Source organism: Penaeus chinensis, chromosome 16 (assembly GCF_019202785.1).
Source record: "Penaeus chinensis breed Huanghai No. 1 chromosome 16, ASM1920278v2, whole genome shotgun sequence".
Lineage (NCBI taxonomy): Eukaryota > Metazoa > Arthropoda > Malacostraca > Decapoda > Penaeidae > Penaeus > Penaeus chinensis.
In genome coordinates, this window is record NC_061834.1 from 18,656,894 (window position 1) to 18,671,893 (window position 15,000).

General features: G+C 35.0%; 1 protein-coding gene across 1 annotated transcript in view; it reads right to left on the bottom strand.

The window, feature by feature from the left end:
• Positions 1-98: 98 nt before the first annotated feature.
• LOC125033189 (titin-like) overlaps positions 99-15,000 on the bottom strand; it is a 249,636-nt gene continuing 234,734 nt past the window's right edge. Inside the window, 28 exon segments of the mRNA XM_047624561.1 lie at positions 99-1,413; positions 2,460-2,559; positions 3,064-3,269; positions 3,402-3,599; positions 4,004-4,108; positions 6,687-6,992; positions 7,089-7,314; positions 7,316-7,395; positions 8,283-8,342; positions 8,600-8,753; positions 9,011-9,147; positions 9,304-9,592; positions 9,757-9,922; positions 10,146-10,269; positions 10,402-10,537; positions 10,680-10,843; positions 10,985-11,139; positions 11,265-11,386; positions 11,509-11,601; positions 11,755-11,850; positions 11,978-12,205; positions 12,324-12,433; positions 12,605-12,773; positions 12,963-13,047; positions 13,436-13,615; positions 14,033-14,151; positions 14,598-14,765; positions 14,995-15,000. The exon segment at positions 14,995-15,000 is cut by the window's right edge and continues 339 nt beyond it. Of these exon segments, the coding sequence (XP_047480517.1) occupies positions 1,220-1,413; positions 2,460-2,559; positions 3,064-3,269; positions 3,402-3,599; positions 4,004-4,108; positions 6,687-6,992; positions 7,089-7,314; positions 7,316-7,395; positions 8,283-8,342; positions 8,600-8,753; positions 9,011-9,147; positions 9,304-9,592; positions 9,757-9,922; positions 10,146-10,269; positions 10,402-10,537; positions 10,680-10,843; positions 10,985-11,139; positions 11,265-11,386; positions 11,509-11,601; positions 11,755-11,850; positions 11,978-12,205; positions 12,324-12,433; positions 12,605-12,773; positions 12,963-13,047; positions 13,436-13,615; positions 14,033-14,151; positions 14,598-14,765; positions 14,995-15,000 (4,176 nt within the window). The 3' untranslated portion in view covers positions 99-1,219.

The following is a 15,000-nucleotide window of genomic DNA, read 5'->3' on the forward strand; positions in this document are numbered from 1 at the left end:
TATATAATTCCAATTTTTATAATTAAATAGATCACGTCTTGTCCAGTTGCTCTTAGGTACAAGCTACTTTTTTATAAAGGAGTAAAGAGACAACTTCATCAGCTAAACCGTTTATTATCATCATTCTACACAACAAGCCTAGTCAAACTGGCAGCCAAGTGAATCGCCACTGCCCCACAAAAATATTGATGGTTATATGTTGCAGCAGCATTTGTGAAAAAACAGTGACCATCCACTTGACTTTAGTAAGCTGACCTTAGCTGCCAAAACTTACTGGACTTTGTGGTCGGGCCAAAGAGATGGTAGTTTTTCGCAGCAGCAGTATGGCTCCTGACACACAATGTTCACTAAGGCTTGTCAGCTAGGTCACAAAATTTGGGGAAATAAACAAGGCAACACAAGAAAAAAAACAATAGATATTTTCTTATGCAAGCACGCAGTCGACTTAGGTAAGTTTCGCTTATCACAGTACATTCACCACAAAACAGCTAAGGTCATACATATTTATGATGAGACTAATATGGACACATTCGCGTTCAGTGATACGATCATTTATAAATAGAAATGATTACATTTAATCCTGAGTCACGAGCAAGACAATACAATGACAAAATCTATACAGTACACAAAATAAGGGATTCGTGTATCAAAGTCATTTAGAGTTGTACTGCCACAAGATTTGGTCCACGGGTTGGAATTTAGGCCCGCAATACTAAAAGAAAATATCTATATGATGGTATATTTGGGCCATTTGGGAATATCACAGCTAGAAACTTCCGGGTCTGTTTTACTGGGTGCACAGGTGAACATCTCAGGGTAATGATGATGATGTCAAAACAGGACCAGAGCGAAAGTTCCTACTGGGAAGTCCAGGACCGAACACCTTATGGCGCACAAGTCTTCCAAGGGTGGCTTCCGATATCCTCCTTATTGTGGACACCTGGAGCCATTATAGTACACATAATCGAGAATCACTGACAAAAATATGACGATCATCAGTAAATAGTAAGTACAACTTCAGTTCCTTAAAAGGGTATTCTCCATAACAGGTGAGAGATTGGACACCAACCCCATCACCTGATCATCTCAAAGGAGACATGTCTCCGTAATCGGCAATATACATTAACAGAAATTAACAAATAAAATTATATTTTCAACAATACAGTACTTAACTAAGAGTTTCCTATTAAAAAATTATAATAAAAATATTTCTGACATATTATTTTTTCTCTTCGTATTTGTCCATCCCGCGGTGCCAGACTTTGAAGAAGTATTCGTCTCTGTTCAGGAGGCGACCACGAGCATAAGAGTAGATATCCGCGTCCATGCCAGCCTCCCGCATCCAGGAGAGTGTCTCCGTCGTGGAGTAGGACAGTGAAGGCGCATTATCATCCTCAGGCAGCTCCGTGAAGTCTGCACCAAGGACCAAGTACATTACAACTGGCTCGCTTTTCGATTTAGCAAGCCTCAAATAATCGGTTATGTTAGGCTTGGAAACATATCAGTCACTGTTGCGTCTGACTGAACATTTAAATTGAAGTGGGTGTTGTTAATCATAAAGTTGCAGGAGTACTTTTTGGATTAAGGATGAGAGTTAGAGAAATGTAAATGAAAATACCGATGTTTAACACCCACAGTTTAGTTACTTAATGCATCTTTATAATCTGTGTAAAGCATCCTGCCATTAACCATCTTTCATTCCATATAGAAGTTATTCATAAAATTATGACAGTACTGTAATTCATACATTCGGTTTGAATATACAGTTGTCAATCAGAGCCATTCATTCACATCCAATTATTTTTTTTACATAAGAAATCGAACTTTGTTAGCTGTTGATAAAAGCAACTGGGCAGGAAAGACGTGATTCACTTTTCTGTTATAGCAACCATTATTTGTTGTAAATTATTACATTCATGAGAAATGGTAATTTTGGCCTTTATTGCTAATAAGTAGTAGACAGGGATACAAGGAGAGCCTGGCTGATGTGAAATGAAAAATACATTGTATAATGGAGTGAATATGATGGGTTAGAAGGTGGATGAAAATATGCAATAAATGAGATACAAGAATATGACAGCTGGGATACCAAGAACACTAAGGACCATCACAGTATTATTAGAAATTATGTTCATTACCAAGAAAAGTATCATTAGAAAATGGCTTAAACATGCCAGATCCATTTATCATTTATAAAACTTTTGCTTTTTGCTATTAATTCTTACAGAAATTGGGATATTTTAAAGGATGGTATCACAACTGTTGAAAGAGTCAAATGCATAGAAAAAAAGGATAAGAGAAATGTAAAGAGAAGTAATGATTACTGAAACAGTTTTGATGAGAGTCTGAAGTAAAAATAAAATGAAGGTATGTTAAGGAACATGCTAAATGAATATAGATAGAATTACTTGAATGACTATAATTTATAAGGAAAATATGACCCAAGAACATGTACTTACCAGCTGGCCGGATAACCTTCACAGGATCTTCAGTTTCCAGAGGATCACTTGTGCCCACTTCATTACGAGCAAACACTCTGACATGGTACTCATGTTCCTCCTGAAATAAATGTAAAAAGAATGTTTGGAGATATTTATTTTGTAAGAAAAGACTACCTTTACTTTTAATAATGCCAGTTGAGGTCTGATAAAACTAAGTGAGGGTGACAGAGTAACACTAAGTATTTTTTATTAATAATCTAACATCCATTATACATATGAATATTTTACATACTTAGTGCAACATCAAAATCAGATGCCATGTATGTCATGTATTAGCATATTGCAAAATTAATTATTCATGTGTTGGAAGCTTCAAAAAGCTAAATTTAAATTGGACCTTTGAACTAGTTAAAGCTAAAGATGAGACAAGAGTGAAGTTGAGGACAGATAGACAAGGAAGAGTCTATTTAGGACTTCAAAGTTCATACTAATACAAAATGTAAATGAAAGAAGAAAGAAGTTGTTAAGGAACACATTGTAACATTATAGACAATTAAGCAGAAAACCTCTCTGAGACTTGAACCACTCTCTGAAGGATAACATTGGAATTCCTAAAACCCACCTGCAACTCTTTGATGTGTAACCTAGTGAAGTTGGCTCCAACTTGGCCTACTTCAATCCACATGGTTCTCTTGATGTCTCTGATGGCAATGATATATCCTAACAATGGAGCACCACCATCACTCTCAGGTGCTCCCCACTCAATCATGAGGCTATTGGGGCCTGTAGGACGAACTTCCAGTGGTGCAGTTGGTGGTGATGGTGGCACTAAAGAAGAAAAAAAATGTCAATGGTATCAGACATCGTTTAACATTATATGACTTTCTAAACAAAGCTGGTTTGCTCTGTGCATATTTCAGGTTGGTATTGCTGCAAATATTGTTCTAGGGATTGACTTACTTGCATGAGTCTTAAGCCTGACTTGCTCTGTCATTGCAGCTTCTAGACTAAGACCGACTGGATTCTCAGCAAACACTCTGAACTCATATTCAGATTTTTCTTGCAAGTTCTCTACGCAGTACAAAGTCACAGAAGCATCCACAGTGTCAACCCTCTCCCATTTCTTTTCTGAGATCAGTCTTCGTTCAATTACATAACCTGTTGAGTTTGAAGAGTTAGTGTTTGTCTACATCAGTAATGTAATAGTCAAGAATTAATGATTTCCTTATTTCCCATTTTCACAAATGATCATTGGCAGTTCAAAAATGAAGAAATATTAGTGTTTCTTAAATCTATGTAAGGCCTTAAATACAGTATATCTACTTACTGTGCTTTGTTCATATGCTGATATATCAGTTTACCTTATGAGACTCAAAAAGTCTTTCACAGAGTTAAAGTGCAGGTGTTTCTGATTTATAATCAAAACATTTCTATATGTCCCAAACATTTATACTGTAAATTTGTCTGTGATACAAGAGTGATATATACCAATATATTCAAGTCCTACATAAGTATCAGAGAAAGAATTTATTTTTTAAAATTACTTATCATGTTTTTCTTACCCATCAGGTCAGCTCCTCCTGTAGTAGTTGGAGGTGCCCAAGCAAGGGTCACAGTCTTGGTAGTAACATCTATCACCTGAAGGCTGTTGGGCTTTGATGGAGGAGCTATTTTGAAGAAAAAGTAAGTAATAATAAGAAACGCATGTTAGTCAACAAGAGGAATGGCCTCAAAAGATATTAATATTAGAAGGCTGACAATGGAGCCACATATTTATGTTACTGGATCTTTGTTTTTTTAACATTCATCACAAGTCTTTATTTAAGTTTTATATGAATGTCTGAAATAAGGTCTGGCAATTTAAGTGAATTAGATGTTAATTACTTTTGTAATATAACTTTTTTTTATAATATAAAATATCAAACATTGCAGAAAGAATGATATCTCAAAAAACAAAAATAATGAATACATTCCTGCAGTCACTAGCTTCAAAAGCAAAAAAATAAAAAATAATTAAATAAAAATCTTTCCAAAGCAAAGCAAATATTAACACAAAAACATGAAGTATTATCTAAAGGGGTAAAATCCACTCAATCATGATGCTTACATAATTCATCTCGTAATGCTCACTAGCATGTTATTTAATCATAGTGTTGTTTAATCATTATGGCTCCATAATAAACCTATGAAGATGTTAATTGAATTCATTATTCATTTAAATTTTGAACAATAGTTAAAATTCAATCAAACTGATTTGATCACTGACCTCTTATACCAAAATTTACGGATACTGAGGCCCATTTATATGGCATGACACCGTAACATTAAAAGAACAAGGAGGTAACTTGCCCAAATGGATCACCGGTTGTAGTATAGTGTCCCCATTTATGGTGTCGCTAGTTAGAATTAGAATGGCTGTTATGCATTGCCATGTATGTAAAGGTTATGAAATTGGATTAACATGAGAAAAAGAGCCCATTTCTGCATTCATGTTCATTCAAATTTGATAGCCCAGATAATCATTTTTATTGATCTACCTATAAAAGGGTACTAGAATTTTATCAAATTTCAAAGATGACTTTTGGCCATTACCTAAACAAATCCCATGAGTGAATGTTTACTACATTAAAAGTTAAGCTTTTAGCATTCTTCACGAAGTGGCCTTGTTTTACCAATATCATAAGTATTACGGACATACTGAAATCATACAATCTAAAGTTTGCAAAATATTCATGGATGCTTCCTCATATGGTCATAGATTTCAGCATAATTATGCTGTCAGGCAGTGTGTGAATAGCAGAAATGGCAGAGAGTAATTCTACTCACATGAGAAATTTTGGTTATCTTGTTATGATAAGGTTCTTTTGTATATTATTGCAGTTTCTAAAGTGAGAGATACAAGCATGCTATGGAAATAGATCTTCCATAGTCATACCGGTCACAACATTATGATTGTTTGTATGATGATTTTCACGTCATATGTCAACTCTGTATTTGGAATTTTATGAAAACTAAATCTAAAGAAAATATGGAACGAATGTGTAAAGCAGGTTAAGACTATTGTGTTAGACTTTGTACACAGATGCTACACTTTCCTTTCCCTAGGATGCAACATGCTACACATCAGTATTGTGAGAGAAATTTCTTGTTTTTTTGAACAGATATCCATATACTACATAATGCAATAGCAAGGCAAGACATATTCACTGCAAAGCTAAGACTATGATTTGGCAAAAAGTCAGCTAGTCAGATATGCACAAGCTGTCTAAAGTTGCACTTGTTTCTTGATGGTCCTATGTCTGTATGATTATGCATCTTGGTAACACACTTTAACTGAACAGATATAAATTTGCAAAGAATATGTCTCATCAGTGGTAACCATCCAAAAGGAAAGAAAGTGAAAAAGAGTACTATAACAGTTCACCAGCTTAAAATGGCATGAATACAGACAATATTAACAATTAGTCACAAACTGGTTTACTTAAAGATTCAACCTTAGAGAACCAGTCTATTGTTGTCATATAAAAATCATTTTAGGATGGCAACCAAAAGATATGTCAAGTTGTGGAAAAAGTGAATAGTGTTAGCTAGTCAGTATATTCTGTGTCTGTTCACCAAAACAGTAGAAGGAATGCTACAAAAGTTGTGTTGCTGTAACAAGTAGTAAACTAGAAAATTAACATTAGTGTATATTTAAGTATATGGAATGCAAATATGGAATTATAATTTAATGTGTCAAATGGTAAATATGGTTTTGAGTGAGTCCTTTCCACTCACTACTAGACTTCTGACTACGGCCATCAAAGTGTACAAAAGTAGTGACAGTGGAAGTAACCCATTACATTTTCATGCTTTGCCCAGGTCATGCTGCCTCTCTACGGCGGTGGTGCTGCCACGGGTCAGCTACAGTGTCCTTTGTTTGATGGCTTTGACGTCAAGCGTGGCTTGTGACGTGCAACCAATGTAATGTATGGGGCTCGCGCCCTGCCGAAGATGATCACATACTGGTATATTTTTGTTGAAACTGTTCTTAGTATTGTTATGCTTTAGTCATTAGTATTAGAAGTAACTGGCTAAATTAAAGTTTTAGCTATGAACTGTGCTCTGTAGACAGACATGAGTTGTCAGGGAAGATATGGAAATGTTTGCAATGTATTTGTATCGGCAGAGCGTGTGCATGTATGTGTGTATCCCCCCCCCGGCTAGCTCCACGTGGGCAGTACCCCAGCCACGTGCTCTACTCACTGATCTTCTTGCCTGCTGTGATCGGCTCTTCAGGCTGTAGAGGAGGTCCTTGACCAACTGCATTGAATGCAAACACTCTGAAGCAGTAGCCTACACCTCTCTTCAGCCCTGTAACCTCCATCTGGGTGACATCTGCTGTGGTCTGGCCAACCTTTGTCCATGCTTTCTTGGTGGATTCACGTTTTTCCAGAATGTAGTGAGTGATAGGTGAACCACCATCTGAGTCAGGCTCATCCCAGTGTAGCAAAATAGATGATTCAGTAATGTTGTTCACGTCGAAGGGACCAATTGGAGGACCTGGCTTGTCTGTTTGAAATGTAAAAGTAATTGAGGATTTTATTCATAATTTAGAAATAGAGTATTGAATATGAGGAACATAAATATGATAAAAAAAGAACTTACCAAATGGACTCTTGATGAGAATGGTTTCAGAAACCTCCAGGGAGTCGGAAATTCCAAGAGCATTGACAGCAAACACCCTGAACATGTATTCATGACCTTCAACCAGCTCCATGACAACATATGTCCTCACAGAAGCGCCAACCTCTGCTACCTTCTGCCAATGCTTCTGGGTCTTCTCAAGCTTTTCAATGTAGTAGGAAGTGATCTCCATACCTCCATCATACGGGTGAAGCTTCCCATGTTAGTCTCAGTGATGAAGAAGTCACTTCACTAACCCTGAGAGGTCCCATAGGTGGTGCTGGGCGCTCTGTGAAAATTACCAATGGCATTAATTACTGGACACAAAACATTTCATTCACACTATCTTGTGAACAGTAGACATAGTATTAATTTCTTCATATGTATATGTACCTATATGACTATGTCTGCATTTGGATGTATATATGTACATGCGTGAGAAACTAAATATTTTTTTTAGGGATCCTATAAGTGATTTTAAGTGAATTATCAATACTACAGGCAGAATGTTTTATTTGCATAACTAATGAAAAAAAAGAAAGATAAATAGCTGATACAGTCATAACATACTAGGCTCATATTTAGAGGCAGTTTCATGCTGTGAATTTCTAACTCCATCAGTTTCATAATCAAATCTGTGTCATCATAAATATATCAAAGGTTAAGCAAGAAAACAAAAGAATATATAAAGCATTCCAAAAGAACCTAAGATAAAGAAACAGTGGTAAAATGAAGAACAAAACTTGGGAGGCATCACTTCTTCATTAGATTAAAGAAAAACTGTAAATAACTGATATGATAACACACAAGAAATAATAATAATTAAAACGGAAAAGAAATGTATTATTAAAATCAATAAAATATAAAGAAAACTGCATATGTAAGATGCTGTTGTGGTTATGATGTGATTAAATAAGGCATAAGCAGCATATTGTGTTACGGTTTAAAGCATGAACAACTGGTTTAATGATTTCCCACCTTAATAATGATAAAAGACTTGTTTTATGTCAAACATCTAAGACAAAAACTTGTAGCGTATAGTTAAAAGTGAGATGTTGCAAATTTCTATGTAAATCATGACTGGAATAAATTAAAACATAATGAAAGGTATCAGGCTGTTATGTTAAAACTTGGGTAACAAGAAACACTGTATGAAGTTTTTAATATGCCATTTACCCCTTTTAACTTCTTCTTCAATAACCTCAAGAGCACACACTTGGGATTCCCTTTCCTCTTCTGTGTGGTGAGGGCAAAGATGAGCAAGTTAAGAAAGAAACTCCAACTAAGATAAACTAAGCATAATTTTAAGAGACGCTGATATAAATAGTATAAATTATTCAGCTTGCAATATACATATAAAGTTCTTTTTTTTTTAACCAAAAGCCAAGTGGTTATCTGAATATTTTGGCATGTATCATTGCCTCTGACTTAATCTGAAAACTTCCTGTTTATAATTTTTTCACAGAAAACATTGTAACAAATCCACAACTTACCAACAACTCTGAGATTAAAGCTCAGCTGAGATCGTCCAGCAGAATTTTCTGCTGTTAAGGTATACACAGCAGAATCCTCCATTGACAACTTCTGAATGGCAATATCTGTCATTCCCTCAGATTCTTCAGTATGAATCACAATGCGCTGAGAGGACTGCAAAACCAAACAAAAATTTGCATTCTCACTGCTGACGTCAATCATAAACACCAGATTAGTTTTATTTTTGTTATAATTCTTGAAGATTGATATACAACTGTAGAGGATCTAATCAGTCAAAACATTACCTCTTTAATAATTTCTCATTTATTCTGTCACTCGTATTAAAATATAATATATTACTTAATAATTCACATTCTGTTTATTCTTATAATAATGTATAGATTAGATGCAACTGAAAATAATTATCTTACCCCGAGTGGTTGATCATTGCGAGACCAATTGATCCTGGGTCTTGGATAGCCAATGACCTGAATGGGGACATGCCATTTTTCACCCACATGTAGACGTTGACACTGCTGTTTTTCATCATAATCAAATCTTGGTGCCTCTGAAAAATTAATATTATAAAGGAGACATTTCTATTGTAAGCAATAATCTCTAATTATAGATATATATTTCTGAAGAAATATTACAAGCTGTAACAAAAATGATATATGTGAAATATCTATCTGACGGCTTAAAAAGTCTAATAAGTTTAACTAACCTTGAATGACAACAGTAGCAGAACACTCTGCCATACCAGCTTCATTACTAGCACGGCAGGTGTACATGCCACCAGAATCTTCATTAGTCTGCTTGATTGTGAATGTGGCAGTGAAGTTTTCATACTTAGTAAATCCAGAAATAGCTTTGCCATCTCTGAGCCATTCAATTTTGGGTGCAGGTGTGGCTGTAACAACACAGCGGAGGATGACCTCTTGATGAAGGCCACTCACAACAGCCTGAAGTTGTTCTTTTACCATAGGAGGTTCAGCCCTCACTGGCTCAGAAACCTGTAGATAAATGTAACAGTTAATGAAAAGCTAATGAGTTAAAGTGTTTTAATAATAAATGGTAATCATCAAGTAAATGCTAGCAGATTAGCTTAATATATATTATATTATCAGTTCTATATCTCAAAAAAATTGGTAAATGCAGAATATTCATATTTTTTTACCTTGACAAACTCACAACTCCTAGAGACTTCAGAGGTTCCAATTTCATTGACAGCAGAAACCCTAAAGCTGTATTCCTCGTCCTTAGTCAGATGCTGAACCACAACAGTGCTTTCAGTAACCTTATAGTCTTTGTTATACACAATCCATTTCTCCTCTCTCTTGGTCCTGAAATTTAGATGTTATAAAAAATAAGAATACACTATAAGAAATATTTAAATGATTTAGTTTCCTAATCAAATAAGTAACTAAGCAGTGAACACTTTTCAAATAAACTAAACAAGCAGATACTTGAACTCTAAATGGCCAAAACTGATAAATCTTGTCTGTCCACCTATATATATTTTTCCCTTTTTTCAACTAAATGCAAATGGAAACTGAAATATTTTACCTGTATTCAATTACGTAATTGATAATAACTCGTCCACCATCCTCTTGTGGCATGGTCCAGTGCAAGGTTACAGAATCATTGGTAACTTTCATTGGCTCAGGACAACCAGGTGATGATGGCTTATCTGAAAGTTGTAGGATGATATGATTTGCCTGTATAATATACAGTAATTCATGGTTCAAAAATTATTTAGACTGGCAATGATAAAACATACTTCTGAAAGAGACTCAGTATAAAAAAAAAGAATAATGCTTACCGAGGATCTTAACAGTGAACTCTGCATATGCATCTCCACAGTCATTGCTCAACTTGAGCCTATACTCTCCACAGTCAATATTTTCTACCTGTTTTATAGTAATATTGGCCACATTCTCAGATATAGCTGGCAGGATCTGTAAATATTGATGATAAATACCATCAAACAGTATAGTTTAAAAGCCATTATTATTTATATATTAGTTATATGTAACCTGAGTACTGCAAATTATAAACAAAAATGTTGGAATTTCTATTATGGTGGAAACAAAAGCATACCTTCTGCGTCTTTGCAGTTTCTACAAGCTGACCCTTGTAATACAAAGAGATCCTGGGAACTGGAGTAGCAGTAAAAGGCACAGTAAGAGTAGCATCTTTTCCCTTTGTAACAACAATTTCAGCCTTCTGGTGCTGCTTCTCGATCTTTGGAGCAGTTTCCATCACTATAAGATGACAAAAAAAATAAAGGTAAGTTTAAGTCTTTTTAGCAAATTTGATAAAGAAATACTAGACTGCAAACTATATCTTTCAGAAATTTTCTAGTAAATTACAGTATGATATTACGAAAGGCCATTAATACTAACGGACAACATTAAGTCTGCAAGATGTCTTGAGGTTACCAAGGATGCAGGAATACTCAAACACATCAGCTTGAGTCACACTCTTAACAATCAAGATTCTCTTCATGGCTTCCTTCTTCATGATGTATTTGTCAGAGCTTACAATCTGTTCATTATTCCTAAAATGAAGAAAATGTTATGTATTATATAACACGTTTCATGAAATTGTGAAAAAGGTCTCTTTGCTACACGACCATATGAAAGTCAGGAAGCATATTATTTCCTTTTTTTGTCCAAGACTTACCTGTACCACTTAACATCATATTCCTTTGTGATTTCAACCACAAATGTAGCATCTGCCTTGTAATTCACATCCATCTGTGCTGGTAATTTCTTAGAGAAGTCTCCCTCTGCTTGCAGCTCAACCTATCAAATAATAATTATTAGGAAACTATGAAAACCTTTACTTTTAACCTTTCATATTATTTTAAAGCCATTGTCTCTATGACAACAAAAATCAGGCACCATTCATGATCTGTCTTACTGACCTTAAGTGAGGCAGAACATTCACTCTTGCCCACAACAGCACGGTAAACACCACTGTCTTCAAGTTGACAGTTATACACCATTAGTCTCTGGATCTGTAGTATTTAAAACATTAGATAACAGTTAGGTTATCTAGTACCGTAAGCAGTGTCATTTTTTTTTGTCTGCAGTTATGACAGCATTATTTCATTATGAACTATATACTATTCAAGGATTTTAATAAACTTATAATGCAATTTTCTTCTTACCTTGCCATCAATGGAGAGTTGGTAATGATCAGAGAAACGAATTTCCTTACCATCCTTATACCAGGTAATGACAGCATCACCCTTTGTAAGTTCAACCTATGAAGTGTATATTAATGTTAATATCTGTTGTTTCATTATATAGGCACCATTTATAATGTATGATCATAATGTAAGTGATTTCAATTTTAGCATTATATTAGATACAGGACTGGATTACTTGTACCTCCATGGTGGCTCTGTTGCCCTTTGAGACCACTTGGTCCTTCATCTTTTTAACAATCTCAGCAGGCAGTTCTCGTACAGTGAGCTCAGCAGTACATTCCTGGTCACCCAGGACACAAGTGTATTCACCCTCATCAGCCAAGGTGGCACTTGTAAGAATCAGCTTCCTCCTCTTGCCCTCACTGACCAGTTTAAAGCGGTTTGTCTTGCTTGTGATCTCCTCACCATCCTGTTAAAGTTGAAAATTTAGGAAGGAGGGAATATTAAACTAGTATGTACCACATACAGAATACATGTACTCTTTCTCATGAATTTGAAGTCTTTTAGAAAATATACTGATATCTAACCTTGTGCCAGGTAACAGTGGCCTTCTCACTGCTGACGTCAACCTGCAGGATGGCTTGTTCCCTTTCCTGGACCTCGACATCTTGGATCCTCTCAACAAAGTCATCAACACCTACAAATATAGTAATATGTAGTAAAACATATAGAGAAAATATGTGATAATGTTGATATGGGAATTGATGAATACTTCATTTATCAAAATGATATTTTTTTATGAAATGTCTGAAAAATAGAAAATTGAGAGAGAAAAAAAAAAGGAAACTAATATAGGTTGTATTCATACCTTTCACAGTAAGGTTACAGAAAGTAGACTGGTTGTCAAATTTGCAGCTGTATTTGCCAGAATCACCCATAGTAGCTGACTGGATGACCAAACGATGAGTAAGACCTTCGTGCTCAATGTGCATGGTCTTACTGCTCTTGAGTTCAGTGTTACCCTTGTACCAAGTGCACTGAAAATAAGGGAAAAGTCATTTTCCTTCCAACACATTAACCTACAAGATTACAGTGGCACTGGATAATAAATGAGATAAATGTGTTTGCACAGTTTAAGCACAATTTTCAAAAAATCTATTTTACTTAGAAAATTGTTAATGATCTTCAGAAAAATAAAATATGACAGAAAATTTGGGTAGTCTTACCTGTTTTTCCTTAGAGGTGCGGCACTCCAGAATAACTTCAGAGTTCTCATCAACAACACATGACTCCAAACCACGTTTGAAGGTACTGTAAGTAAATGTTCATGAAATATAGTAGCTTAAGACTTTGCTACTGATGACTACTAGTTGTTGAAGTTTGGTAACAATTATGTCTTATATTATAATTTGATATTAGGATATATTTTTGATTTACAACTTAAGGCAAACATCAATAATTGATTATTCTCAGTAATCAGTACATTATTACCTACAAATAAAAATACAAAATTCATTTTTAAAATTCTAAATTTTTATGTTATCAAAAATATGTGGTAGTGTAGATCATATAAAAAGAAAAAAGAAGCTAAAAATGAAAATAAGCTATATTAAAAAAAACAAGGCACTTGCAAGCAAAATATTGTGAGCTTGCTTACCATCTCCAGGTAAAATTAATGAGGCTGGAAGGCAATACTTACACAACATCGATGCCCACTGTTATATTAGCTGAGTGTGTGGCCTTGCCAACCTTATTGGTGGCTGTGCATGTGTATTTGCCTGAATCTTCTTTAGGAGTGACATTACGTATCTCCAGCACAGCCAGCTCCTCTTGGAAGGTCATTACTACATTCTTCTCCACCTTGAGCTTTTTGCCATTCCTGGAGTCAATGGCGTGGCAAAAGCAAAGTTAACTGATGCAGGTTGGTTTATATTTTAGCTTTTCTTTACTAGATGTATTAATTGAGATTTTAGGGAGGGTACACACTTGTTTAGTTATTGTGGTTGGGTTTAAAGTTCATTTATAATATTTGAAGGGGTAGCATAAAACAAAGAGAAAATAAAAATAACTATGTGATTGGAAGTAAATTAAATAATGGCAAGCAGGCAAAACTGAGAAGAGGAAACCCATCATTAAATAAACATTTCAAGCAGAAATAAAAGAATAAAAAAGTGCAGGGGAGGTTTTAACTAGGATACTTATATTCTGGCAAATAAATTCTTTGCCAAGTGAAGTCTGACTGCTGAGTGATTTTGTCAATTACTTTGGATGGAGTTCTTATAGTACAGTGACTCACCTGCTCCAGGTAACATCAGGTGCTGGGACACCACGAATCTTTGCAACAAGTCGAATTGTTCCTTCAGCCTCTACACTCTGGTCTCCAAACTTCTCTTGGAAGGCAGGAGCCTGAGGTGCCTGTGGAGAAAATTGTAATTGAAATATAGAGTAAAGGTGTTTATTACAATATTAAGTATAATAAAAAAGGAGTAATATCTATCAGTCGAAAACTATGTAATAGTGAAGTGTGTAGTTATTCCAAATCTGGCCCTCAGAAAAGTTTTGATATGGATCCAAAATGATGGGTATTTATGAAGATGAAATGATTTACTATTTTATGTCTGATTCATGTAATGTGCATTAATGTGATATTGGAAGACATATTCTGGGAGAAACTTTGGTAATTGGCTGGGAGTCACATTTTATGCTCATTAAATTAATCTGGGTGGATAAGCCTAGTTGATATCACCTGTAATCTGCAACTGCATGACTAGTTTATAAATCAGTTACTTTTTGAAAATGTTAAGCAACAGATTAAATCAAATTCAAGAGAATTTACAGTAATTATGAAACGAAAAACTTACAGTAACTTTAAGTGTAATTTGATTCCTGGCTTCTCCTTCACGGTTCTTGACAATAACCTCGTATTGTCCTTCATCCTCTTTCTTCACTCCCTTGATGATAATGATAGAACGATATGCATGGACATCCTTCTGCTTCACAATGCGTAGATGCTGAGAATCCCTGATAACCTGGAATTTAACAGTGTTTCTGATATTAGTTTATGTAATATGCATAATTATAATTACCACCCTTTTTAACACTAAGAATTTTTACATGCAACATTGTTCTGTTAAAAATACTGATACTACTATAGGTTTCATTAATGTAGTTACCAATTTTTGCACTGCACTGTAGGTCAGTGATACAAAATCTTTAACTTATACAAATACAATATGTATGAATTCAGCTGTCTTTTACCTGTCC